We start from the raw sequence: 27,947 nt of genomic DNA on the forward strand, positions 1-27,947 counted from the left end.
TGACAGGCTCAGAAAAGTCAAAAATAGTGAGATATCTTGCAGAGGGATGCAGCACTCTTAAAATTGCAAAGCTTCTGAAGCGTGATCATCGAACAATCAAGCGTTTCATTCAAAATAGTCAACAGGGTCGCAAGAAGCGTGTGGAACAACCAAGGCGCAAAATAACTGCCTATGAACTGAGAAAAGTCAAGCGTGCAGCTGCCAAGATGCCACTTGCCACCAGTTTGGCCATATTCAGAGCTGCAACATCACTGGAGTGCCCAAAAGCACAAGGTGTGCAATACTCAGAGACTTGGCCAAGGTAAGAAAGGCTGAAAGACGACCACCACTGAACAAGACACACAAGCTGAAACGTCAAGACTGGGCCAAGAAATATCTCAAGGACTGATTTTTCTAAGGTTTTATGGACTGATGAAATGAGAGTGAGTCTTGATGGACAGATGGATGGGCCCGTGGCTGGATTGGTAAAGGGCAGAGAGCTCCAGTCCGACTCAGACGCCAGCAAGGTGGAGGTGGAGTACTGGTTTGGGCTGGTATCATCAAAGATGAGCTTGTGGGGCCTTTTCGGGTTGAGGATGGAGTCAAGCTCAACTCCCAGTCCTACTGCCAGTTTCTGGAAGACACCTTCTTCAAGCAGTGGTACAGGAAGAAGTCTGCATCCGTCAAGAAAAACATGATTTTCATGCAGGACAATGCTCCATCACACGCGTCCAAGTACTCCACAGCGTGGCTGGCAAGAAAGGGTATAAAAGAAGAAAATCTAATGACATGGCCTCCTTGTTCACATGATCTGAACCCCATTGAGAACCTGTGGTCCATCATCAAATGTGAGATTTACAAGGAGGGAAAACAGTACACCTCTCTGAACAGTGTCTGGGAGGCTGTGGTTGCTGCTGCACGCAATGTTGATGGTGAACAGATCAAAACACTGACAGAATCCATGGATGGCAGGCTTTTGAGTGTCCTTGCAAAGAAAGGTGGCTATATTGGTCACTGATTTGTTTTTGTTTTGTTTTTGAATGTCAGAAATGTATATTTGTGAATGTTGAGATGTTATATTGGTTTCACTGGTAAAAATAAATAATTGAAATGGGTATATATTTGTTTTTGTTAAGTTGCCTAATAATTATGCACAGTAATAGTCACCTGCACACACAGATATCCCCCTAAAATAGCTAAAACTAAAAACAAACTAAAAACTACTTCCAAAAATATTCAGCTTTGATATTAATGAGTTTTTTTGGGTTCATTGAGAACATGGTTGTTGTTCAATAATAAAATTAATCCTCAAAAATACAACTTGCCTAATAATTCTGCACTCCCTGTATGTATGTATGTATGTATGTGTGTGTATATATATATATATATATACACACACATACAGTATATAGGGCTGTATGAAGATTATATATATATAGATATATATATATATATAATCTTCATACAGCCCTATATACAGTGTGTGTATATATATATATATATATATATATATATACAGGACTGTTTGAATATTAAATATGAAATCTATTACATAGATTGCATGAGTGAAGATGAAAAGTGGTGAATATGGTATAAGATGAATGGAATATATAGTGAGAATAACTTGATAAAAGATTGGATTGAATGACATTAGAATAAATTAGGAAGGAGGAATCATTTCAGATGATTGAATTTTCTAAGGGGGTCCAATTCTAACAAATCAGCAGATTCGATTCAGGAAAGAATATCCAAATCAAAAGTGCTCAGCTTGCCCTGAAAAGTTGTATATAACATTCTGAGGTCTCCTAGGACTGTATCCAACCCCTTTCAAGCTCTTTCTTTTCTGTCTTCTGACTTGTAAAATGGTGCCAACATTTTTAGAGATTTGTCTGAATCGAACTGCAAAGGATTTGGCAGGAATATGAATTTTCGGGAAATTGAAGATAAATTGTATTTAGAATCAATTGGCTCATCTCCACTAAATATTGTTCTGTTACTCTCATTGTTCTGAAGGTTCACTGGCGACAAGTATTTTGGGGTATTGGACTGCAGTTCCTTTTAGGACTACTTATCCTAAGAACAAAGCCAGGATTTGAAGCATTTGACTGGCTTGGCATACAAGTGCAGGTAATTTTATTATCGTAAATTAGTCATCAAAATTGTAATGATTTATGCGTATTAAAAGTCTGTTATGGAGATGTACTTAGCCTTAAATTGTCACCTAGTAAGACAACTGATTATGCTCACTGTCTTGTCTATGTTGAATGTCCAAATAACAGGTGCTAGTAGATGTCCTGAGCCAGATGTATCCACAATGAACAAATTATAAATTATAAATCTCCAGCACTATGTAAAAACCTAATTTCTTTGTTGGAAAATCCTTAAAAGCTTGTTGAACAATGATTAAAAACCAAAAAATCCTACACGTTTCGGACATAGTATGGCGTCCTAAATCATGTTATACACACTATGTGGATCATTTACTATCCCAAAATATGCCTCTATAAGGTTTATCAACAAAGGTTATTTGCGATCTGCGACTTTTCCTCATTAACTCAAGGTCTAAAAAAGTGGATGTGGCCTTGGCGGGGAAGGGGACAGGCCAGCAGGGCCGTCTCATTCATCATTTTTTTACACCTGTTTTAGGAGTTGAAAATGGTCTAAATGTAAGCCAGTAAGGAAGCTGTCTTACATTTAGAAGTGGCGGTGGATATCAGTGCCTCTTCATGACTTCGGCGGATCCACCGCCAGATATAGGGGTTATTATGACCGGTGTCATAACAAAGTCTTTAAAGTGTCTCTAAACCTCACAGGTGTTCAGCAAGGTGGACCTAGAAAATTAACCCCATGTAGTTCTCACATGATGTTCACTGCAGTAACAGTAACTTATCCACATTATATGCATTTTTTGCATTATCAGAATCTTTTATAATGTTCAGAGATGTCTAGCCCTGTCAATCCAAGGAAAGCTGGGAAAGAAAAAAGCTGTAGGTGTGTTAGTAACTGGTGTTTGGAGGGCTCTAGCCGGCTTCTTGATGCTCCAATAAGCTCATTTACATATCAAGAAAACTTGCTTTTCTCAGATATAGGGCCACAGAAATACATAAACAGTATATAATTTTTTGATCAACTCTGCCAGGCTATACGTCTGGTTTAATAGGGTCATCTTGCTGACAGATGCTCTTTAAAGGGTGACGACCTGGGGAGCCACTTAAATAGCACTATTAGAAGTATTCCCAAGTAAAATCTGTTCAAGTGACAAGTGGCAATGCTGATTCCTTTACTGGACCTGGCAATCACGTGATCGCTGGTTGTCTCTGGGCACAGCAGAGGTACTGGGACTTGTCAGACACAGATCAGCTTTGCCAGTGGAAAGTGCTACCACGGTGGACTGTATTCCCATGTAACTGGGCCTTCTATGGATCCCCCAGAGGTGCTTTATGACCTCTTGCAGGACATTTTATAGTCCACAAATATACACACAGATAAGTTAAAAAATATTTATATAAAATATAAGTAAGGACAAAGGGAGGAATTTATCATGAGGGGAATATTTTAAGTCCGATTTTCTTGGGTCTGCGCAGGGGCTTACATAGAAATCACTGGGGCCCATAGCAAGAATCTGAATTTGGCCCCCATGCCCTATTTTCAGCCCCTCCCACTACCACCCATGGCCCTTTTGCTACTATGCTGAAAAAGAATACCATAATCTTATTGCAAGTGTATAACTAGCCTTACCCGATGAACTGTGCCCTATACTGCTACCTGTTATATAGTGCACCACCATCATACCCACCCATGAACTGTCTGCCCCTAATTTATTATTATATTATATAGTGCCATACCCCCGTAAAATGTGCCTGCCCAGCCTTCTATATAGAGCACCACTGCCATAATTCTCCCCGCCAGGATTTGTGCCTGCTACTGCTGTCTGCTACTGCTTATTATACCAATCCCATACTAACCCCCCCCCCCCCCCCCCCGGTATTGTGCCTGCTACTGTCTATAATATAGTGTATCACTGCCATATACCCCCCCCCCCCTTGAACTGTGTCTGGTACTGCTGCCTGCTACTGTTTACTATATACTGTGCCAATACCATACCCACTATCCAAGAATTGTGCCTTCTACTGTCTATAATATAGTGCATCACTGCCATATACCCCCCACCCTCACCCCTTGAACTGTGTCTGGTACTGCTGCCTGCTACTGCTTATTAGATACTGTGCCAATACCATACCCACTATCTCAGTATTGTGCCTGCTACTGTCTATAATATAGTGCATCACTGCCATATCCCCCCGTCCCCCCGTCCTTGAACTGTGTCTGGTACTGCTGCCTGCTACTGCTTATCATATACTGTGGCAATACCATACCCACCATCCCAGTATTGTGCCTTCTACTGTCTATAATATAGTGCATCACTGCCATATACCCCCCCCCCCCCCCTCCCTTGAACTGTGTCTGGTACTGCTGCCTGCTACTGTTTATTATATACTGTGCCAATGCCATACCCACCACCATAGTATTCTGCCTGCTACTGCCTATAATATAGTGCATCACTTCCATACCCCTCCCCCCCAATGCCCCCATGAACTGTCCCTTCTACTGGTGCGGATGTTGTTTTTTCTACATAGTGTGCCACCCTCCCAGTCCCATATCCTCCTCCTGAGACCCAGGCTTCCAGACTTCCCTCATCCATTAACTATTTTTCTCAAGCTGTCTTCTGCTTGACTTACTTTTCTGGGCGCTCATTGTCACTGTGGAATCTTCAAGCAGCGCTGGAGACTGCAGTCACTCCTACTCTTGATGCTGCAGTCCTACAATCACAGACAGCGCTTCCTGGCAGGGTCAGCCTGGCATGACTGAATCCTGCATCTTAGTAAAGTTTCTCTTCTGGGTGCTGGGCCAGCCAATCAGCAGCAGGCTCTGATAGAACTGCTTATGCTGATTGGTCAGACCAGCTCCCAGCAGAGAAACAGAGCGCTCGGGCATGAATGGAGCCACAACCACTGCTGCTCTGGGTAAGAGGGAGGGGAGAGAGGGGCTAGGGAAGCCTTTAGTGTGCAGCTGGAAGGCAGACCTGAGGATACAGGACAGGGGAGAGCCATTGTATTGGGGGGGGGGGGAGCTATCTTTCACGCCAGGCCTACTTCCCACACAGGCCCCATAGCAGCTGCATGGTCTGCCTCTATTGGATTTACGCCACTGGGTCTGTGTTAGAGTACTTTATGCCAAATTTATCAAATGTCATAGGTTGGTTGATAAATGTATCTTATCCTTAAACCTAACTTAACACTTTTTGTCTAGAAAAGCTGCTTCAGTTTTCCTCCTCCACCCTCCTACTGGAGTGAGATTGTCATTTAAAAAAAAAGTCTCAATGATAAATCTGGAGTGAAACTCATTAACATAGCTAACCACATACACTTTCCCACCCACAATTCAAAACTGAAGCGAGTGGTGTAAAAATGCAAAAAGTCACAAAATTTTTGCTTGTGAGTACAAAAAGTCTCAAAAGCCCTGTTTTGAGGAATGATAAATCACGGCCAAAGTATTTAAAAAAAAAAAAAAAAAACAGTCACCACACTCACCCTGTTCACCCATTTAAATTTATTTCTGTGTCAATTTGCTAATTTAACCCCTTGAGGATGCGGCCTATTTCAGCCTTTTTTATAATATGTTTATCTCCGCATTTCAAAAACCATCACTGACATAGCCACATGAGGGCTAAGGCCACTTTCACACAGTCAGTGTTTGATCAGTGATTTCAATCAGCGATTGTGAGCTAAAACGAGAAGTGGAGAATTACAGAAGTAAGGTTTCATGGAAAGATTTGCTCCCATTCTGTGTTTTGGACCTGTACCTGGTTTTGGCTCACAATCAATTATGGAAATCACTGATCAAACACTGACTGTGTGAAAGCTGCCTTATGCTGTGCAGGATGAGTGGTATTTTAAATAGCACAATTTTGGATTACATAATATGTGTATTTTACACATTGTTTTTTTGGTATGGTTTTCTGGCATTCACCGTGTGGTATAAATGACAAGATAACTTAAGAAAACCAATTTATAGAGTTTTTTTTTTATGTTTTTCTACTTCTGCACCATAAACAACTTTTTTAAACGTATTTGTTTCTCTGTCACTGCATTTCAAGAGCCATATCATTTTCACTTTTCCATTCATGGAGCTGTGTGAGGGCTTGTTTTTTTGCAGGATGAACTGCAGTTTTAATTGGTGAGCCCAGCAACACGTCTTCTTAAAACATCATTCTTTATTGATCACCCAAATGACGTTTCAAAAAAATGTTGTGACACAGACAATATATTTCTCATAGAGGGTTTGGACAGATCATTAATATGTTCAGAGATCCTCTGTCATTGGTACCATTTTGGCATTTTTTTTAAAGGTTTTTCTGATGTTTACTGTACAGGAAAAATAATGTGACAATTCTATTTTACTGGTCACTATGAATATAATTATGCAATTATTAAAAATTTTTATAGAATAAAGGATATTTAGAAAACACGATTTGGGGCTTTTTCCAGTAGAAGACTTAAAATGTGACCCTCTGTTCAAATTCTGTACTGCAGTGCAGTGTCATACTGAAGTCCCTTGGGCCCACCAGAGGAAACTGTGTTTATAGACGCTTAAGGGCCTTGTTTATTAGGGGTCCATTATTGTTAGAGCATGGGTTTACTGGACAATCCTCTGGTGGGCCAGTTCCACCCTGCTGCAGTATATTATGCCTGTAAAAATAGAAAGAATACCAATTAGGCCTCGAGGCCAAATTGGCATCAGTACTTGGCAGATGGCAAAAGACATTGTTTTGCAACCCCATGGCATCCTGAAATTGCATCATTGGGGCAGACAGTTTACACCAAATAGAACAACCATATTAATAAACAGCCCTGATAAAAAAAAAATGCTGTATAACAAAGCTAGGGCTGTTAAATCACCAGAAGAGCAAAATCGCAAAAATGCAGTCTAGTTCACATCTGATTTTGTCTGAATACATTCTGCCATGCGACTATATCCAATATGTGAGAGAGAATCTAAATCGCACCTCCTCATTACTATGCGTTTGATATAACAACTGTTTTAAATTTCAGCATGATAAAACATGGCTATACAGCACTATTATACAGTTTGTATACAGTTTGATCAAAGAGCATAGGCCCACTTACCACGACAAGGTTGCCTCTTCAAGTGGGGACCTACTCTAACTTTGGCGTGGCACTGTGCGGCGACTATCGTGCCCCCACACCGCTCCAGCAGGCAATGGGACCCAGCAGCCACACAGCGCCCTCACTGTGCGGCAAAACCAGCTAGGCCCTGGGCCCCATCACTCCACCAGCACAGCACAAAAGCAGCGACGGCCACCGTCCAGCACCGCATAATGTGAACAGGTGCAAAGAGCTCACCTAACCACGACAAGGTTGCCTCTTCAAGTGAGGACCTACTCTAACTGTGGCGCGGCACTGTGTGGCGACTATCGTGCCCCCACACCGCTCCAGCAGGCAATGGGACCCAGCAGCCACACAGCGCCCTCACTGTGCGGCAAAACCAGCTAGGCCCTGGGCCCCATCACTCCACCAGCACAGCACAAAAGCAGCGACGGCCACCGTCCAGCACCGCATAATGTGAACAGGTGCAAAGAGCTCACCTAACCACGACAAGGTTGCCTCTTCAAGTGAGGACCTACTCTAACTGTGGCGCGGCACTGTGTGGCGACTATCGTGCCCCCACACCGCTTCAGCAGGCAATGGGACCCAGCCGGCACACAGCGCCCTCACTGTGCGGCAAAGCCACCTAGGCCCTGGGCCCCATCACTCCACCAGCACGGCACAAAAGCAGCGACGGCCACCGTCCAGCACCGCATAATGTGAACAGGTGCAAAGAGCTCACCTGTTCACAGCCTCTCAGGAACACCAACTGAGAGGTGGTAGGAATTTATAAACCCTTTGCAGACTTCTGCTAATTAAAAGCACCATTCTGCCATGCGACTCTCTTGAATTTTTCAATTCACTGCGCTCTATTCCTTATGTAACCATAGGAAATAGTACAGACAATTTCTGTTGCTTCAGAAACATCAGTTACAATTCTGAGAAAATAGTCATTGCTCTGCCCAGCAGGATTAGAAAATTATTCTAGTCCATTCTGCCAGGGTCAGGGTAATTCTGAAGTGTTTAGTGTGGTTATAGCACCATCTAGCAGTCTTACTTTGTTTGCCTGTTACAATACTACTGCATTGTGGGTGGTCCACTGCATTGTTTGAGTTCAAAGCATCCTGGCAAAGAGAAGTCTCAGAGCTGTTCTTATCATGTCTCCTTCTCAAACTCCACCATCCTTGTAAAAGCATATCTGGTGAGAGATCTACCTTTGTTTCGGGGACATCATGTTATGCAGAGCTGTTCAGTTAGTTAATTGTTACTCAGGGAGTTGCTGGACATGCAATCTTATGTACAGGCAGCCATTTTACCATGGGCTTCAGTGTTAATGTAATTTTATAGTAAATGCTGCGCTATGCTTAATACTTATACATGTTATTTGTATTCTTGTGGTTTTACCAAACAATCCTGTTTTACCAATCCATTATATATAATCAATCAATCACATATGTCCGACCTGTTGACCAATAAACAAGTTAGACTACAAAGAACAGCCCTCTTATTTGTAAGAAAGGAATGGTTTATGCTGAATGTCAGACTGCAGACTGTGTGAACGTGTATGAAGACAGAACAGTCATTCTTAGATCATGCCAGTAACCACAACGCCTAGGATATTGCAGATATTGCTATAGTCACCCTCATATGCCTGGCAGGCAAAGCACTGTATTTAATCAAACGTAGCACAATCAAACATGACTTTCCAGTTAGACCTGTTTCTTACCATTTTCGTGGGTAGACAAATAATAAAATAAACCAACTTTAATTAATGGATACTTAGTAGATGAGACTAATTATAATGTATTTAAAGCGTCTAAAGTTACTTTACCTTTTTTCAGCTGAGAGCTTTTTATTAATTTTTTTTATTTACTCTATATATATTTTAATCTACATAATGGTGGAAACACACAAAGCAGGGGCCTAGCTGCAGAGGTACCCAAGCATTGGAGTCTGAGGGGGAACGAAAGGCTTCTCTACCACTTAAGCCTCATTCACACATCCGTGTCCATGCCTAAATCCATGAATTGGTGGTCAGCGAAGATGTCCATGATGGATCCGTGTTGGGTCCATGGGTCTGTTTTTTTGCTGTCCGTCTGTGCTTCATTGACACTGCACAGCTGAAAAATAATTTTCAAAGCATCTCTCCCTAATGATCAGTGAAACAGGGATGGCATCTGCATTGCGTCCGTGGTTTTCAATGACCCATAGACTATAATGGGCGTGATGAATCCGTGAACACGGACAAAATAGAGCATGCATCCATGCTAAAAACACGGACCCACGGACTGTGCTAAAACACTGATGTGTGAATACTCACATTAAAATGAATGGGGGCTTACAGCACACGTCCGTGGAACACTGACGTGTGAATTAGGCTTTAGGGAGGCCATTCACAAATACTGCATTGGGGATCAACAGCTTCAAATAAGGTCTCTTGTGGTCCATGCTAACTTAAGCCAAAATTGCTGCAAAATAAAAAAAATAATACAACTGAAAAGATTGTTAAAAAATTATTAAATGTCAATTAAAATAACACCTCCTTTTCTCACCTTAAAGAAAAAAAAATAAGGATAAATTAATCTGTACACTGTGGTGTCCTTCCATGCCATTATCACACTTAGTGGCCCTTCACATTGTAAAAACGTCATAGGGAAACAAGCCAGAATTGATCCCATAATTTTATATGAGATACATCCAGTTGTGATGTCTGATGCTGCATTGTTCTGTCCTGCACTATCAATGCATAGACTCAGGACCGGTGCATAAATTGCACATACAGAAATATTAGTTGCACATCCATACTAGCGCCGGACATGTCACCATACACCATCAGTTGCGACTGGTGCTACCTGGCTCTTTGCATTTCATTGAACACTGAATTACTCCACATAAAACACTTTGGGGGTCATTTATTATTGGAATTATGCAACTTTTTGGCATACTTTTGTTGCACATTTGGTCGCAAAAGGGATTACGCTTACACAATTTTTCCGAGGTCGCGGGAAAAGGGTGTGTGGCGTGGACAGGGAATAGGGCGTGGAAAATGGTCTTGAACTATGTCAGCAAGGGAGCTGGCATAGTTTAAACCATGCCGCATGGCTGGTGTAACCAAGCACCAAAGGTATGTAGAGGCCTGCACCTGTACATAACTTTGGCGCATCCGACACCAGTGCAGTGGGATTAAGACCAGCGTATTATACGCGGGCCTTAATAAATGACCCCATTTGTCCTTGGAGTGGAAACATGTAGTGCGTATATTGAAACAGAGAGCTTTGTTTATTAGTCAGACTAGTGCATTCACATAGGAGGCTGGTTTACCTTGGCAGATATAATACTGTGCAGCTGGCGGCATACACCACTGTTATTATGCATACACACTTCCTAAAAGCTACCAATCAATGGTGACTTGAGAGCAGTGTAATATCAGAGCTGATACTGGCTGTGAGATGCTCGCTAACCATCAGTCTTCCTGTTGCACTGTGGCATACATTAATGCGCATGCGCTGGCTTTGTGCCGTTAGCCGGCGCATGCGCAATAGTTACTGTGATGCCGTACAAGGAATGGGCATCGCAGTGCGCATGCGCCGGCCGACGGTCTGACTGCGCGGGATCTCGGCGAAACAACAAGTTAGTAGATAGGCGGTCAGAGGGAAAGGATGGGCGGGCGGAGGGAAGGAAGGGGCGGGGGGAAGCGAAGAAAAGGCTGAGCTAGCAGGGCACCTACGAGCGTAACGCCGCCCCTGGGCACCTGCGAGCCCTCATTTGCATTTGCTACAAAGATGTTTTTGGACGATTTTATAAGTCCAGGATTGATGCTAAAGGTAACGTTTTTATTAACTGTAAGCATGCTTGAAAGCTATGGGAAGGGTTACAAACGTGAAATGCTGATGACAGACTCCCTTTAATCCATGTGGCAGCCGCCACTTATGAATGTGCCATAGTGCAAGCACTGTTTGCACAGTGTGAAGCATGGAAGTATTCCCCTCACTCCTGCCTTAGTGAGATGGTGCCAGCATTACATTTGCTTTGCTGGCAGTTGCCACTGAGTGTGTGGGTCCTTTTACCTGCTTACCTACTAGATACATGTACTGGGGCTTGAATCTGTGCCATCAGCTTTGCAGGGTAGGACACACATCTCCTGTTCTGGGGGTAGAGGGGACTAATGTTTTTTTCTTCTGCCCTGAATCTGATATAAGTTGGCACCCACTATTTTATTATACAGTATATATGAGTAAATAGTTTTTTCTTTAGTTTTTATATGTTTCTTAATTCAATCTTAATTTATATGTTATTATTCAATCAGAGATGTATCGTATACGCTGTATCTATGTCAGTGATGGTACAAATACAGGGTGAGGCAAAGGTCTGGCACACACTTTTAAGTGGACATTTGTGGCAACATACTTACTTGTGGCAGATCGTGGTCATTCCTTCTACTGTCTGTCAACAATGGATCCAGTTTCAGGAAACTTCGTGCTGATTTTGCATACAGTTGCGTTTGAAATAGGGTGCAAATCCAGGTGATGTGCATTGAAATCTGCTGTGGTCACATGAGCTCATCCCTCCACACATAAGGCAAGTTTATACACGATGTTCCTTGAGTTTTGATTGATCACCTGTAACAACGGATAATTTGGATGTCACACCCAATTTACCAACTTTGACCTTGCTTAACTTCTAAACAGGCAAATATAGGTCAAAAGTGTCCAGTGTGTTTTTGAGTAAAGTCTAGCCAAAACTGATATATCAAATGACCACCTTCCCACTGGAAAAACCCGAGCTGAATTCAATATGCTGGATTTCAAAATGGCAGCCAAAAACTTTGCTACACCAGATAATGCAGCCTCCGTCACAATTAATACTTTGACACATTGGAATTTTGTGTGTACTGTCTTTTGCCTCACCCTGTATTATTAATTAGCCCAACTATAGTACATTTCATAGGAAAACATCTAAGAAAACAGACAGTTGCTTTAAACTGGTACAAAAAAAATCCCTTTTTTTTTTATTAATGAAATGTTAGAAATCAAAATAGCAAAAAATAAAATAAAAGTACACTAATAGCCCTCTATAAGGGGGCATTGCAAAAGCTGAAAATTAACTATGGTCACCAAGGCTCAAATAACCCAGTACTGCTAGGCCCCATGGTGCCACAGGCAGAAGCTATTGGTTGAGTCTTTGATTTTCACTTTACAATGAATGGAAGGCGGTAAACTAGCGATCATTAATGCTCGTACCTCCTTCTGCCATGCACTGTGTGTTATGTCAGCAGCACAACCCTGTTCACATGAGAAGATGTGCCGCCAGCAAGCAATCGTTATTATAACTGCTTAAAAGATGCAGTGAGGTGACAAACAAGTGTTTGCTTGTTCCTCAGCTGATCACTGGCTAGTTTACAATGGACAATAATCTGGAACAAGAATTCGAATCATCAGCCCATGTAAAAGAGCCTTAAAGGGGTTATCAGAGTTATATCTATATATGTTATGGTGGCTTATAAAGGTTATTAAAAATACATTTGTAATTTACTTACATTATTTATTCTGCATGGTTTCTGAACTGCCGATGCGGGTCACAGGCTTCTCGTGTACAAAACGCCAGAGCCTGTGTGACCCCCCCCCCCCCCTCTCTCCTCTGGCTGCCGCGGCTCCTGTGAGGGATCGCGCATGCGCGATCCTTACCAGTGTCGGCAGCCGTGCAGAAAAATTCAACAGTGTGCCCGCTCCCTCCCTGTGATCGTATCTAAGCTATATGACAGCAATATGTATCTAAACTATATGACAGCTAGATGTATCTAAGCTATATGACAGCCATATGTATTTAAGCTATATGACACCTATATGTATCTAAGCTATATGATACCTACAGTAGGTGTCATATAGCTTAGATACATAAAGCTGTCATATAGTTTATGAATAAGATATGGGCAGCACTGCAGACAAAATAGAAAAACGGAGTGCCCTCGGCCGAGGAAGCGATCCAACATCCAAATCAGATATAAAGAAGAAAATCCACGGCACTTCCAAAAAACAGTGTGTTTATAAACACACTAACAGTTTTTTAGAAGTGGCGTGGATTTTCTTCTTCATGTCATATAGCTTAGATACATATAGCTATCATATAGCTTAGATACATATAGCTATCATATAGCTGTCATATAGCTTAGATACATATAGCTGTCATATAGCTTAGATACATATAGATGTCATATAGCTTAGATAGATATAGCTGTCATATAGCTTAGATAGATATAGCTGTCATATAGTTTAGATACATATATATCTGTGTATCTGCAATGTGACAGGAAGATCTTCTGCCGCTGTGAGCTAGGAGATGATCATGTGACTGTTTTTTATGCAAAGTGCAGTGCAGGGGGCGGGGAAGGTCAGATTATTCACACCCACAAATATTCACAATGGTAGAACACGCTGCACTATGTTCTACCAACATAAGGATTCTAGAGCAGGACACCCTGCTGTATTATAGCAATGCAGTTGAGACCAGTTATTAACACTATCTTCATTTGTTTTGTTGCAGACTTTCCTGGAATATTCAGATACTGGCTCAAAGTTTGTCTTTGGAGAAAAGTATCTTGATCACTTTTTTGCTTTTAAGGTGAGCCCTGAAGAGTTTAATAGTTTGCCCGAAAGACCAACTGTCAGTTTCACAAAATCAGTAAGACCACGGTAAAGTGTGGTGAGATAATCTGCGGATTTGGATGCAAATTTTGCCAGGGATTTCACCCATTCTAAATCAAATCCCAAAAGAAAAAGACCCTTAAAATGTTGATTTTTTTAAATTTATTATAAACACTTAAAAGACCTATAGACACAGGTCATGTAATCTTCTTATATACAACCCAGTCAGTAGTACAGTTATACATTAACAATAACGCCAATACGGGAGGTAGACTACAAAAACAGGGGGAGAAACAATCAAAAGGGGTATCTTTCCCTAGGAACACCCTGTTTCTCTCCCCTAAAGCCCGGAGGCATCTCCTGCTGCTGGAGACCCTCCGTCCTCGTACCTGCCCTGAAATGCCCTAGTAAACCCTAATGAGTGAATTTCTCTTATACCCTAACGCGTTTGACCCTACAGGGTTCTTCAGGGGGTCCATATGGGAAATAAAGCAACCGTGGGCCAAACAAAATAAATATAGGTATTAATAACAATACAAAAAGTAAATAGCTCGCTGGAATAGATAGCACGTTACACAGATTGATGCTGGGGGAGATGAAAAACAGTATACAAGGCCAATTTCCACAGGGTATAGATGACAAAATCGACCTAGAACAAAGAATTAAAACAAGATCTAAATAAGAAAGTAAGAGAAATAGGTACTGTAGCATCAATAAATGTGGATTTGGGAACGAAAAGAGAGAAACAATCATAATGTGGCGAAGTCTACGCCACAAAAAATATGTTCGGATGCTTCTCGCATCACAGGCTAGTATAAGGCAACCTAATCCTATTATCAGAAGCTAAAGCAAAATAGAGAAAGGAAAACAACAGAAAATTAATTCCATCATAAAAAACAATTGAAGGTTAATCTCTCATTTAAAACACTAGGGGATTGAGACCGGAACCTATAAATCCATTCTGCTTCTTTTTGGAGAATCGTCTTATCCCAGTCTCCTTTTCTTGGTTACTGTGGGATGATTTCCAGAACCGAGAATCGCAAAACACGAGGATCATTCATCATCACCCAAATGTCTCTCAATTACATGGTTAGCTACAGGAGTAACATTTTTCTTGTGGATGTCATTTATATGTTCATACACCCTCCATCTGAGCTCTCTAACTGTCTAGCCAATGTTATCTTTTGGGCACGAACATTGACAAATGCAGACCACACCTCTAGTTTTGCAATTAGCAAACCCCTTAACTGGAAAGCTCTTATTGGTGACGGAGCAGGTGATTATTTTTCATGTAGAGATATACTCACATGCTTTGCATGTTCCACAACGGAACATGCCTGTTTGTCTCCAATCTAGCCATGTGCCTGTTCCCAAGGGGGTTGTATAATTACTGTGTACCAGCCGATCTCTGAGGCTTTTTCCTTTTCGATAAGTAATACTGGGATGAATAGTAACGGCACTTGATAAGTCGGGGAACATTCGAAGAATGGCCCAGTACTTATTGAGAATTGTTCTAATTTCCTCATTAGCCCTATCATAGGTAGAAATTTGACGAATCAGGGCTTGTGTATCAACCAAGGATTTTTTAGGAGTGAGGAGAACAGTTCTCTCCTGTATCCTAACTTCTTTAAAAACTTTCCTCAAGATTGTTTCAGGGTAGCCCTATCCAGTAATCTATTATATAGTTTTTGGGCCTCCATATGAAAATCCTCAGATTTAGAGCAGTTTCTCCGAACACGTAAATATTGACCCCTAGGTATGCCCCTTTTCAGTGCCAGGGGGTGGTACTTATCCCAGTGTAAGATGGAATTAGTAGATGTGGATTTCCTAAATATAGTAGTTGTCAATTTTACATCCTGTTTGTGTAGCCTCACATCAAGAAAAGTAATTTTATCATCCTGAATTTTAAACCAATCTCGTTAACATTCAACGTATCAATTAAATTGGTGAATTCATCCCTGCTACCATTCCATATCACAAAAAATATAGTCGGAAGACAACATTGGTTGCTGAGCTGGCATCCCTATTTAGGCACCAAAACCCATTTTCACTGGTAGACATGAGTCTTTGGGTGACCATACACATTCAATAGCTGTCGAAAGAAGACCTCTCCCAACTCCCCATACATATACACGTTTGCTTCGGCTAACGGATATGTGTATTCAATAGAGAGAGAGGAGAAAGCCGATTTCGATACTTTTGGGGGTGGCTTATCTCCTGGGAGAACTAATGAATTGGGTGAAAATGTTCATTTTGCCAGATCCTTCTCTCCTCCAACATCATCTGATGGGGAAAGTTGGTTGCTCCCTATACACATTAGACTGCTTTGTTCCTTTGTTCGGCTGACAATACACTAACTCGGTGCCAACCAATTCTACATCTATAGAGGTGTGTCAGAGATCCCAGGCAAAATAAATATCTTCTTTTCGTTCTCAGGTTCTACCTATTGTGATATTCTTCAGCACCGTCATGTCAATGCTTTACTTCACTGGTTTCATGCAGTGGCTAATTAAAAAGGTAAATTTCCTTTCTTGTGTTGCATCATTTGAGTCTTATGTCCCCTTACAAACCTTTGCAAAGGTTTTCCACTAGGTTTTTGGCATAAAAAAAGTCACTTAATTTGGCACAAACTGGATTTTGCACACAAAAAAAAATTGACTATCTGTTCATCTGCTCTCGCCACTTTTTTTAAACAAAACACAGAAATCAGCAGAAGTGCAGGGCTAAAGCTGTCCTACACATTTACAATCTTTTACATCAGAAAACTGGCATCTACTGGAGATCCTAGCCAGAGTACAGTAGATTTCATTTCTAACAACAAAAATGAAATACAAGGCGTGCTCTGCTCAATAAACCGTCTGGATATTCCTCCAATGTGCTCTTTACTATACTGTTGTATGAAATGCCAGTCTTTACTAAATGAGCTGCACTGTATTTATACAAGATCTTCAATAAAGATTCACTAAACATATTCATCCTTTTTTAATGTTTTAATCCTACAAATTGTTTAGCACATGGCCATGTATTTTTAAAAGGGCTGGAATTAAAGGGGCTATTAAAAAATGAAGTAATACATACCATTATTTTAACTATGTCAATGGAAAAAACACACTGCTCTCCAATGTAATTTTTATCCCTTTTAGCCCTTACTCACCCCTCTGCAGCTCTGGTCTCTTCATTTTCTGTGGACAGCATCTCTTCAAGCATCTCCCAGGAGTGAATTGCATTCAGATCTTGTTAAAGGGGTTCTCCAGGTTCAGGGCTGAACCTGAATATAAGCTCTTCTTTATTCTTTTACTATATACAGTATGAGTAGAGCATGGGAGCATTTACTTGCTCCGATGCTCTCCCTTGCCTTGCGCTGCATTGCACAGTGCAAGGAATGTTTGTTTACTGACGTATCAGGCTTCACATCACTATGCTAGGCGGAGACTTCCGCCTAGCAGTGAGCCCGATGACGTCCCTGGCATGGGCCGCCTATAGTGCTGCCGGAGGCTGTTTTGGAGGTGGGCACTACGCTACTTTACAAAGTACCCACCTTCAAAACAGCCTAGTACAGCGCTACAGACTGCCTATTTTTGCCGGTGACGTCACTCGGTTCACTGCTAGGCGGAAGCCTCTGCCTAGCAGTGCCAGGGAAACAAACAGACCTTGCACTGCACAATGCAGTGCCAGGGAAGAGAGAGCATTGGAGCAAGGAAATATACAGTATACATATACAGTAAAAGAATAAAGAAGAGCTTATATCCGGGTTTAGCCCTGAACCCCTTTAACTTCTTCACCTGTCTTCATTCCCTGCAAAGAAAATAGTCTCCCACACACAGCCCTGGCGTTTCCACTAATAAATAGCACTATGGTTTACAATGCCCTCCTCCAATTTCCTTCTCCATGGCCTAAAGAGATATAGTTCATATTTCTATGTATTTGGAAGTAGGGGTGAATTAATGAATCGTGTCTGGGCCACTTCACCTGTTTCACTATGAGATTACTACGCCAGCATTTAGAGGAGGGGAAGAGAGTGGGGAAGTTTGAGCATGTCGGTTCACCACTGAATGTAGAAGGTGGCCCAGAATATTGGCCACAGGAGAAATAGCAGGGGACGCCACCAGCGAGGAAAATGTAGTGTACATAAAAAAAAAAAACTAACAATATTTTTATAGCATGTATATAACAATAATGCTTAATTTTAAATGCCCTTTTCATTGCATAGTAATAGTTTTGTTGGAAAACCCCTTTAAAAGGTTAGTAATAGAACTTATTTTGCTGAGCATATAAAGTTTTGTAACACATTAAAGGGGTTGTCTCACTTTAGTAAGTAGCATTTATCATGTACAGAAAGTTAATACAAGGCACTTACTAATGTATTGTTGTTATCCATATTGCTTCCTTTGCTGACTGGATTCATTTTTCCATCACATTATACACTGCTCGTTTCCATGGTTACAGACCACCTTGCAAACCATCAGTGGTGGTCGTGCTTGCAAAATATAGAAAAAAGCATCAGCCTCTCTGGTGGCCGGGACCACGACAACTGATGGATTGCAGGGTGGTCTGTAACCATGGAAACGAGCAGTGTATAATGTGATGGAAAAATGAATCCAGCAAGAAAAAGAAGCAAGATGGAAGATCAGAATACATTAGTAAGTGGCTTTTAGTAACTTTCTCTACATGATAAATGCCACTTACTGAAGTGAGACAACCACTTTAAATTTTCAAAGACATAACATTTTCTATTATCGTATTAGTTTGCTTTATGATAGGGCTCCAATTGAGGCCTCTACTATACAATTATATATTTCTGATTTTATATATATATACTTTTTAGATTTTTTTCTATTGGATTCCAGTAGAGGATATCTTCATATATACAAAACCCCAAGAAGTCTGTGCAGTGGCACAGTGTAGAAGTGTGGCTCCGTGTTAGAGAGCTATACTGCCTCTGTGCTCTACAGTCCATGATCCCTAAGACAAAGGCGACCTAAGTATTTTAAATTATTATTTCATGACTTCAAGGAAAAAAGTTATCCAACACCATTCAGCCCTAATGTGAAAAAAGGAATTGTGCACCTCACAGTACCCTGTTATGTTACCTTTAGTAACAACAACTGCAACATAACTCTACTGATAATGAAAGATATCTTTCAAATGCCCACTTGTCATGGCATCACTCTGTTACCCCCGCTGTCCCGCTATCTGGAAAAGGCATGGGAGTTGAATCGCTCAACTATCCTGGTGGCCAGTACCTGCTGGCTCTTTTCTGTCTTCCTGTAGCAGGGACAGCTGCCGTAGTTCAGTGTCCCACACCAGCGTCGAACATGTCTGAACTTTAGGTATTATAGTCTGTCTAGTATTAGTGAACATTCCCAGTTTACTGTCTCTGAACCTCCACTGCCTGCCCTAAACAAACACTACCTTTTTATTGTATTGACCCTCAGCTGCCTGCCCAGAACTCAGATTTGTTTTACAGATAGGCAGAGACTTTATCTGCCCTGTCTTTGAACCATTTCTTGACCTTGAGTATTGCCTGACCCCTTGGTGCTTTGCAACGAAGTCTCTGACCCCCATGGGTCAGTTAACAACTACACCAGGACTATTCCAAAAGGTAGTGGCCTGGTGGCTCCCTACAGTGCAGACCAAATCTCTGTATAGGGTTTGAAGGGTGAAAACCAGGGGACCACCAGGACACTGTACTCAGGAATAGCTTAAGGTCAAACCGGTTAGTTGGCACAGTGGGTCCACCCTACAGTCCGTTACACCACTCTTTTTTTGCATAATTGCTTTAGCCCTGCCATAGTATCTTAAGTCATGACAAGGAGAGTCAATTCAGGACAAGGGGGGGGATCAAGTTGAGAGAGGAAATTCCTTTTTCACACAAGACCAGTTATTTTTTTTATCTTCAATATATGAACTGTTATTTGGAATACTTTTTTTTCCTATTGGCTTGTTTTTTTTCTTATTTTCCATGATCATCAGACACAATTTAGTGTAACAAATGTGCAAACACAGACAAAATCAGGAAGGTGAAAATATCTCAAGCTGACATACAATTTCTAATAGACTTTGACTATAAATCAGTATTATTTTTAACACAGAGTAAGAAAGCAAGTAGTTAAGGAGTATAGAAAGTTACGTGTCATATGTTACTTGTTACAACGGCACAAAATGTGATTAATAACTATATTGCAATTTTTTTCAAAGGTTGGTTGGTTAATGCAAATTACAATGGCAACGACTCCTACAGAATCATTGGTTGCTGCTGGAAATATATTTGTGGGACAGGTATGGAAAATCAGTTTCTGTCTGTCTGTTCTGTACGCGCGACCAAACGACTGGACCGATCTTCACCAAATTTGGCACACAGGTACATCAGGTGTCCAGGAAGGTCTCAGCTCTCTAGGACGTACCGTTCCTGAGATATTCCCAAAATATGACCTGCATTAGCCAATAAAAGCCTGCAAGTCTCTCTTTTCATATCCCAACTGCCATATACACGGTCACATGTCTCTTATCAGCCAATAGAAGCTCGCAGGCCCTTAGTCTCCACATACACGCAGTTTTACTCCAGGTTTCCATAACAACCCATACATTTTTCTTCACTGCTGTAGGTCAGCTTTAGGCTAGAGCTACACGACGACAATAAGTCGCACGACACATAGGGCACAACTATGCTGCTACATGCATCCATCTTGAATGGATTTTTTGCGACCGTCATGTCGCTGTCGCAGCATGTCGCAGTGCAACACCATAGCCTATCTTTATAAAAATTGTTCTGCGACATTGGTGCGAAAAAGTGACGCGCAACACATGTCGTCATGTAGCCCTAGCCTTGACGGGGCAGGGCGCTGTGGAGGTCACTGTTAAGGGGGCAGGGGCCACTATTAAAGGGGCAGCTGCTGTGGAGGTCATTGTTAAAGGGACGGGCACTGTGGATGTTACTGTTAAGGGGGCAGGCCGCTGTGGAGGTCACTGTTAAAGGGGAGGGCACTATGGAGGGCACTGTTAAGGGGGCAGGGGCCACTATTAAAGGGGCAGCTGCTGTGGAGGTCACTGTTAAGTCAGCAGGGTACTGTGAGGTCACTGTTAAGGGAGCAGGGTACTGTGAGGTCACTGTTAAGGGAGCGGGGTACTGTGGAGGTCACTGTTAAGGGAGCGGGGTACTGTGGAGGTCACTGTTAAGGGAACGGGGTACTGTGGCAGTCACTGTTAAAGGGACAGGTTCTGTGGAGGTCTCTTTTAAGTGGACAGGGAACAGTGGAGGTCACAGATAAGGGAAAAGTCCCCCATGGAGGTCAGTGTTAAGGGGCGGGGTGCTGTATAGGTCACTGTTAAGAGGGAGGACCCCTGAAGAGGTCAACTGAAGAGGAGGTGGTGCACCATGCAAGCGCTATTTTCTCCTCATTACATTGCCTGTCGTCTCAGAAGCTAATGGAGCGAGTACTTGCAATTACATAATGTCGCCGCTGCAAGGGAGACAACAGGCAGTGCAATGAAAAGGAAGTAGCACTTGCTTGGAGCGCCGCTTCCTCTTCAAGCAGCTGATCGGCAGAGGTCCTGGGTGTCGATATTGATGAGCTATCCTGAGGGTAGGTCATCAATATAAAACTCCTACACAACACCTTTAATCTCCTTATACTAATTAACTTTTGAAAATATTGTCCCAACTGAGGTTTATGTTAAATACTTTCTTTATAGTTAACAATTTGTGTTTTATTTGTAGACTGAATCTCCTCTTCTGATAAGGCCATATCTGGAACATTTGACAAAATCGGAAATACATGCAGTGATGACTGCTGGATTTGCTACAATTGCAGGAAGCGTCCTTGGAGCATACATTTCATTTGGAGTAAGTAAAGACATTTGGGGGCAGAATTAATAAAACTGGCGTTTCATATACCATTCTTGAAGTCCACTGGAGTGTGGTGTGCCAAATTAACTAAGAGGCACACAAATGTATACATTTGGTGCATTTTTTTTAGCATTCCATGTGTCAGTTATGAGCTGGTGTAGGTTTGTGCTATCACTTATGTCAGTTTCTACCATAATTACAGTAATCTGTATACTAAATTTGAACACACTATGCTTGCGAAACAATTTGCAACTTTTTGATGCCAGAAAACTGCCACAAAGGCCATAATAAACTCCCACTTTGTGTTTCACTCACAATTTGCTGCCTGTTAGGCCGCATGCACATGACCATGTGCAGTCAGGGAAACAACCCATGTGTAGGCCACATCTCCTGATACACGGGCCATGTTTCTTGGACTGCATACGTTGTGCATGTGGCCTTATAGACATAATCTGCAGCCCATTAGATGATCATCCCCGTTTAACATCATTTTGCAGTTCATAAATAGATGTATAATAATAAACAATCATCAAAAAGTCTTCAGACCCTTTCACTTTTTTTTCACATTTTGTTATGTATTGGCTTTGTCCTAAAGTTTGTTCTAAGTTTTTTTTAAAACAACTTGTTTTTCCTCATCATTCTGCACTCAAATAAAAAAGTAAAAACAGAAATTTTGGCTAATTTGCTAAAAAAGAAAAACTGGACATAACTATTTGGATCCTTTGCTTTGACTTTTAACTCGGGGAGCCTCCCATTTCTCTTCATCATCTTTGATCTTTTCTACACCTTGGCTGGAGTTCATCTGTGGTAAATTCAGTTGATTGAACATGATTTGAAAACATACCCCCCTCTCTGAATAAGATCTCACAGGTGACAATGCATATCAGAGCTAAAACCATGAGGAGTAAATAATTGCCTATAGAGACAGGATTGTGTGGAGGCACAGATCTGGACAAGGGTACAAAATGTCTGCTGCACTGAAAGTTACCAAGAGCACAGTGGCCTCCATAATTCTTAAATGGAAGAAGTTTGGAACAACCAGAACTCTTCCTAGAGCTGTCCGCCCCACCAAACTATGTAATGAGGGAGAAGGGCCTTGGTAAGACAGGTGACCAAGAACTCCATGGTCACTCTGGCTAAGCTCCATAGATCCTGTGTGTAGATGGGAGAAGGTCAACCATCACTGTCTCATCCCACCAATCTGGGCTTTATGGCAGAGTGGCCAGAAAGAAACCTCTCCTCAGTAAAAGACACACCTGGAGTTTGCACCAAAGCACCTAAATTACTCTCACATTTTAAAAAAAAACAGATTCTCTAGTCTGAAGAAACCAATATTGAGCTTTTTGACCTCAAATCTAAGTGTCATGTCTGGATTAAAACAGACACTGCTCATCACCTGCCCAATACCATCCTTATAGTGAATCATAATGGTGGCAGCATCTGAAAACCATGTACCGGGGTGGGCTCCCCAGGATACAGTGAAGTCACGAACGAGGAAAGCAACCTCAAAACCAGCTTTTGCCAAAACAGAATTTTACTTAAATGTGGCAATAAACACAACCACAAATGCTGGAAACATACAATACATTTACATACACGCAGCCCGAAGACTGAGACTCTTGTGCTACACAGCACGGGGCCCTCCGATAGATGCAGGAGGAAATTGCAGTAATTTACCTACTGGCTGGCACAACTAAACTGCCACACTTTACCTGTTATTACCCTAAAAAACAAGAACAACTGTTTGGGTGTGTGGTAGGGGCTAGCCTGCGGTGCAGCACAACAGCTTACAATCTTACAATGCTCTACAGAATTCCCCCTCCCATAGCTGGTTTTGTAGCATGTGCCTGAGTAAAAACGTCAGCCTGGCTTGAGTTTGTGGAGAAGTTTATCTGGTTTCCAGTGTAAAATGTCCCTTTAAATTATGGAGTCCTTGCAATGAACAATAGCAACACTTGTGGCCTGACACAAACAGAAACCCTATCTAACTAACTACCGGTCTGGTCTCAGTCTCTAGGCGCCAACACTGGTGAGGTGCATGCACAATCTTACCGACCCGGGTCTGCTCTGTATCTGCTGGTTACTCGGAACCGAATAAATGCCTCTCCAACAAGCATGCGGTCCCGCAGTGTATGTAACTTGGCTCCTCAGCTCTCATCAGCGTTGCTGGAAGCAATCTTTGTTCCTCTGGACAGGATCAGGGTCTTGGACACGATTAGCTTTACGTAGCTGCAGCTCTGGTCACTGAGGTATGCTCCCACATCTGGATGCCGTCGGATCCTCTGCTCACACAGTTCCTCAGTCTCAGCTTCCTCTAAGATGGCTGCTTCCTTTTCTTCTCCAGGCTCTGAAACTCCAACTCTCATGAATATGGAAATATATGCAGCCTGTTAGCTATGTTTAGGAAACAGCGGTATCTTGTGGCCAAACAGCAGAATGTCAGTCCAGATAATTTCATTTAATCTATACAAATGGTGTTCAGACAATGAGAGCGGTTTCCCTATCTCACACATAATGCTGTGGGGGTGTTTTTCAGCAACTGGGATTAGGGTTGAGGAAAAGCTGAATGGAACAAGTGCAGAAATATTCTTAATCCAGAGTGCTCTGGACCTCAGACTGGGCCAAAGGTTCCCCTTCCAACAAGGCAATGAGCCTAAGCACACAGCCAAGACAAAACAGTAGTCGCTTAGGGATCACCCTTTGAATGTCCTGAAGCCAGAGCCCTGACTTGAACCCAAGTGTGCATCTCGGGACAGACCTGAAAATGGCTGTCCACCCACGGCCCCTTCCAACCTGACAGAGCTTCAGAGGATCTGCAGAGAAGAATGGCAGAACATCCCCAAATCCAGGTGTGCAAAACTTGTGGGTAAAGGGTGTGAATACTTATGTAAATGAAATATTTTAGTTTTTCCTTTTAAATAAATTAGCAGAGATTTCAAACATACTGGTTTCACTGTCATTATTGGATATTGCAGAATTATGGAGAAATGATGGAGAAAAACGTTATTTTTTTTAATTTTAGCACAAGGCCACAACGCAACAAAATGTGTAAAAATTGAAAAGGTACATTGTACATAATCAAAGAAACTTTGTAAATACATTATATTAATTAATTATCTTGCACTGATCTTCATTCAAAATTCTGCATGTTGGTGTTATTATTGTAAAAGTTCAACAAGCATATGAAAAGATATCTCTAACAGCTCTTAATAGGCTTGCAAACGAGAACATACAAGTGCCTCAATCTACTCATACAATTTGCACTATTTTGTTGAATTCCAGGTTGTAATGCAACAAAACAGAATAAACACAAAAGGGGTGAATACTTTCGCAAGGCACTGATTGTACAGGCCAGTGGTAGTTTTTATTGTGACATATACATATATATATATATATATATATATATATATATATATATTTGTGGTCATGGCTACGGCCAAGAGGTATCCGAAGAACCCTAGGGAGAGAAACAACGGGATCAACCTAACCCAGCTAGGCGTGTCTTAGCTGACCTGACTAAATGGCTTGTTGTGTGCCCTAAGCCATGATCGTGGGTAGGCCTATAAGTGGGCATACCCTGTGGAAATGAGATGATAAGGGAGGGAGGGTAGGGCACCTGAAAACACACGCCTGTAAGTGAGGGTGTGGCTCGTATATGAAGAGCCTCCGCCCCTCCCACAAATGCAGGCTGACTAATCAGCCTTACCAACTTGTGGTCATGGCTACGGCCAAGAGGTATCCGAAGAACCCTAGGGAGAGAAACAACGGGATCAACCTAACCCAGCTAGGCGTGTCTTAGCTGACCTGACTAAATGGCTTGTTGTGTGCCCTAAGCCATGATCGTGGGTAGGCCTATAAGTGGGCAAAAACCAAGCCAAGTAGGGTAGAAAAGGAATTCGAATGGCATGTGCAAACTAATATCCAAGCCAACTGCAAGGCGTCAGGGATCTAGAGCGAAAATTTGGAGTATATGAGGCAAGACCAGTAGGAGACCTACAACCCATCTTGTGGATGACAAGGCCAGAGACATGATGCTCAATATTGTGGATACTGCCCCAAAGCGGAATGGAGGACCGGAAATACGTTGTGAAATGGATCATAAAAACCAACTGAAACTTGTAAAGTTTGGTTGTAGTGCGAGTACTGGCAATGCCCTAGCCTCAGGAGATCGTGGGACCGCAACCTAACTGCCTAGACTATGCAGGAATAAGGGACAAAAAGAACCATGTAGATAGGAAGAGAATCCTTGAATAGTTCCCCAGACAACAGCTATCTGCTAGCCGTGGTCCGCGCGTTGTTCTACTGTGTGCCCCTGAGAATTGATTTTACGCTTGAGACGTGAAGACCGACCTACTATATGAATCTTCTACCGTGAGGAAATGCTGGACCTTGTCCAAAATCCGATTCAACGTGCTTGTAGGGAGTCTGAGGTTAGTGCGGCAAGAAGCTACGAAGCCATAATATACAAGATTCTGTCTATGCCCTCCCATGAGTGAGGGAATGCAATGCAATGAAGCTACCGGCGAAAATGAATTCCTGGTCGTGGTAAAAAGGCAAAGACTTTGCGCGGGGACCTGGTTGACAAGATATAATCGACTACGATCAGAGACTGAAATGTTAGAGGGAATTGCCCTACTTGTTCTTCCTCTGGCAGGACCTGAACGAAAGCATGAACAATTAAAGAAAGACGAAATATCTGCATAAATCATGACAATGATGCTGTAGGGCGAACCGGACCAGAATGAATTCCTGGTCGTGGTAAAAAGGCAAAGACTTTGCGCGGGGACCTGGTTGACAAGATATAATCGACTACGATCAGAGACTGAAATGTTAGAGGGAATTGCCCTACTTGTTCTTCCTCTGGCAGGACCTGAACGAAAGCATGAACAATTAAAGAAAGACGAAATATCTGCGTAAATCATGACAATGATGCTGTAGGGCGAACCGGACCAGTTTGCGGTCAAAACATAAAGTGAGCAATCAACATGGATTATTAGGAAATTAGGGAAGCAGGTATGTATGCGATACATAGGGGCACAATCAGCCCAGATGCACAGATGGACAACCAACCAGGCAAACAGCCCAGCAGGACCGAAAACAGTCATCGGGCCCCCGAAGCCATGGGGCCGAAGCTGTCATCGGGCCCCAGAAGCCATCAGGCCGAAGCTGTCATCGGGCCCCCGAAGCCATGAGGCCAAAACTGTCATCGGGCCCCCGAAGCCATGGGGCCGAAGCTGTCATCGGGCCCCCGAAGCCATGGGGCCGATTTTTTTTTATTTTTATAATTATAACTATAAAAAGTGACCTGAATAAGGTGCAGGTGAAATTAAACCATGAGCCTGACCGATGTGGCAGGCGATATCTAAGATAAACTACGTGGCCTGAATAACATGCAAGGCGAAATATCGTTAGGAACGAGACCTGACCGGCGTGAAAGGTGATCCCAATATGAGTTCAACTGCATGACCTGAAAAGACGAAGGGAAACGTGACAGAAAATGGAGATAATAACGGACATTAACTAAAATTTAATCTGAATAACATAAGCTTGCAAGCAGGTAAAGATATGAGTCATTCAAAAGCATAGCTGCACAGGTGGACAGACAACCATTGGTCGGACCCCTGAAGCCATGGGGCCGAAGCAGGGCTGGGCAGCCGCCGGGATGCGAACCTTAGAATTAAGGACGGCTGAGGAAAAGATTGGGGCTTAACCCGACGGGTTTAGTAATCAACCGGGACTCGATAACCTAGAAAGACAAAGACATGGGGTAAAGCTTCTTAATGAAATGAGGCTGAAATGAACCGCAAGCACTAATCTGTAAAATATAAATGAACAAAAGAAAACTTCTGAAAGGTGTGCCATGGAAAATAGTATCAGATGGCCGTATGACCTACCAATGTCGATGACAATTGTAAAATCCTCTAAGCCAAGAGCCATGTGTGAGAGTCCATTATGGCGAGAGCCATGCGTGAGCGTCCCTTATGGCAGGAGCCATGCGTGAGAGTCCCTTATGGCGGGAGCCATGCGTGAGAGTCCCCCATGGCGGGAGCCATGCGAGAGAGTCTCCCATGGCGGGAGCCATGCGAGAGAGTCTCCCACGGCGGGAGCCATGCGAGAGAGTCCCCCACGGCGGGAGCCATGCGAGAGAGTCCCTCATGACGGGAGCCATGCGAGAGAGTCCCTTATGGCGGGAGCCATGCGTGAGAGTCCCTTATGGCGGGAGCCATGCGTGAGAGCCTCTTATGGCGGAAACAAGTATCAGATGACCGTGCGAACTACGAATGCCGATGCCAGTCGTGAGGTCCTATAAGCGAA

The 27,947-nt window shown here is 42.5% G+C and overlaps 1 protein-coding gene across 1 annotated transcript in view; it reads left to right on the plus strand.

Moving 5' to 3' along the window:
* Nucleotides 1-27,947, plus strand: part of SLC28A3 (solute carrier family 28 member 3) — a 117,478-nt gene that overhangs the window by 65,348 nt on the left and 24,183 nt on the right. The window contains 5 exon segments of the mRNA XM_040417024.1: nt 1,993-2,106; nt 13,686-13,763; nt 16,223-16,303; nt 19,985-20,065; nt 21,504-21,629. Coding sequence (XP_040272958.1) covers nt 1,993-2,106; nt 13,686-13,763; nt 16,223-16,303; nt 19,985-20,065; nt 21,504-21,629 — 480 coding nt within the window.

This window comes from Bufo bufo, chromosome 2 (assembly GCF_905171765.1).
Source record: "Bufo bufo chromosome 2, aBufBuf1.1, whole genome shotgun sequence".
Taxonomy (NCBI): Eukaryota; Metazoa; Chordata; class Amphibia; order Anura; family Bufonidae; genus Bufo; species Bufo bufo.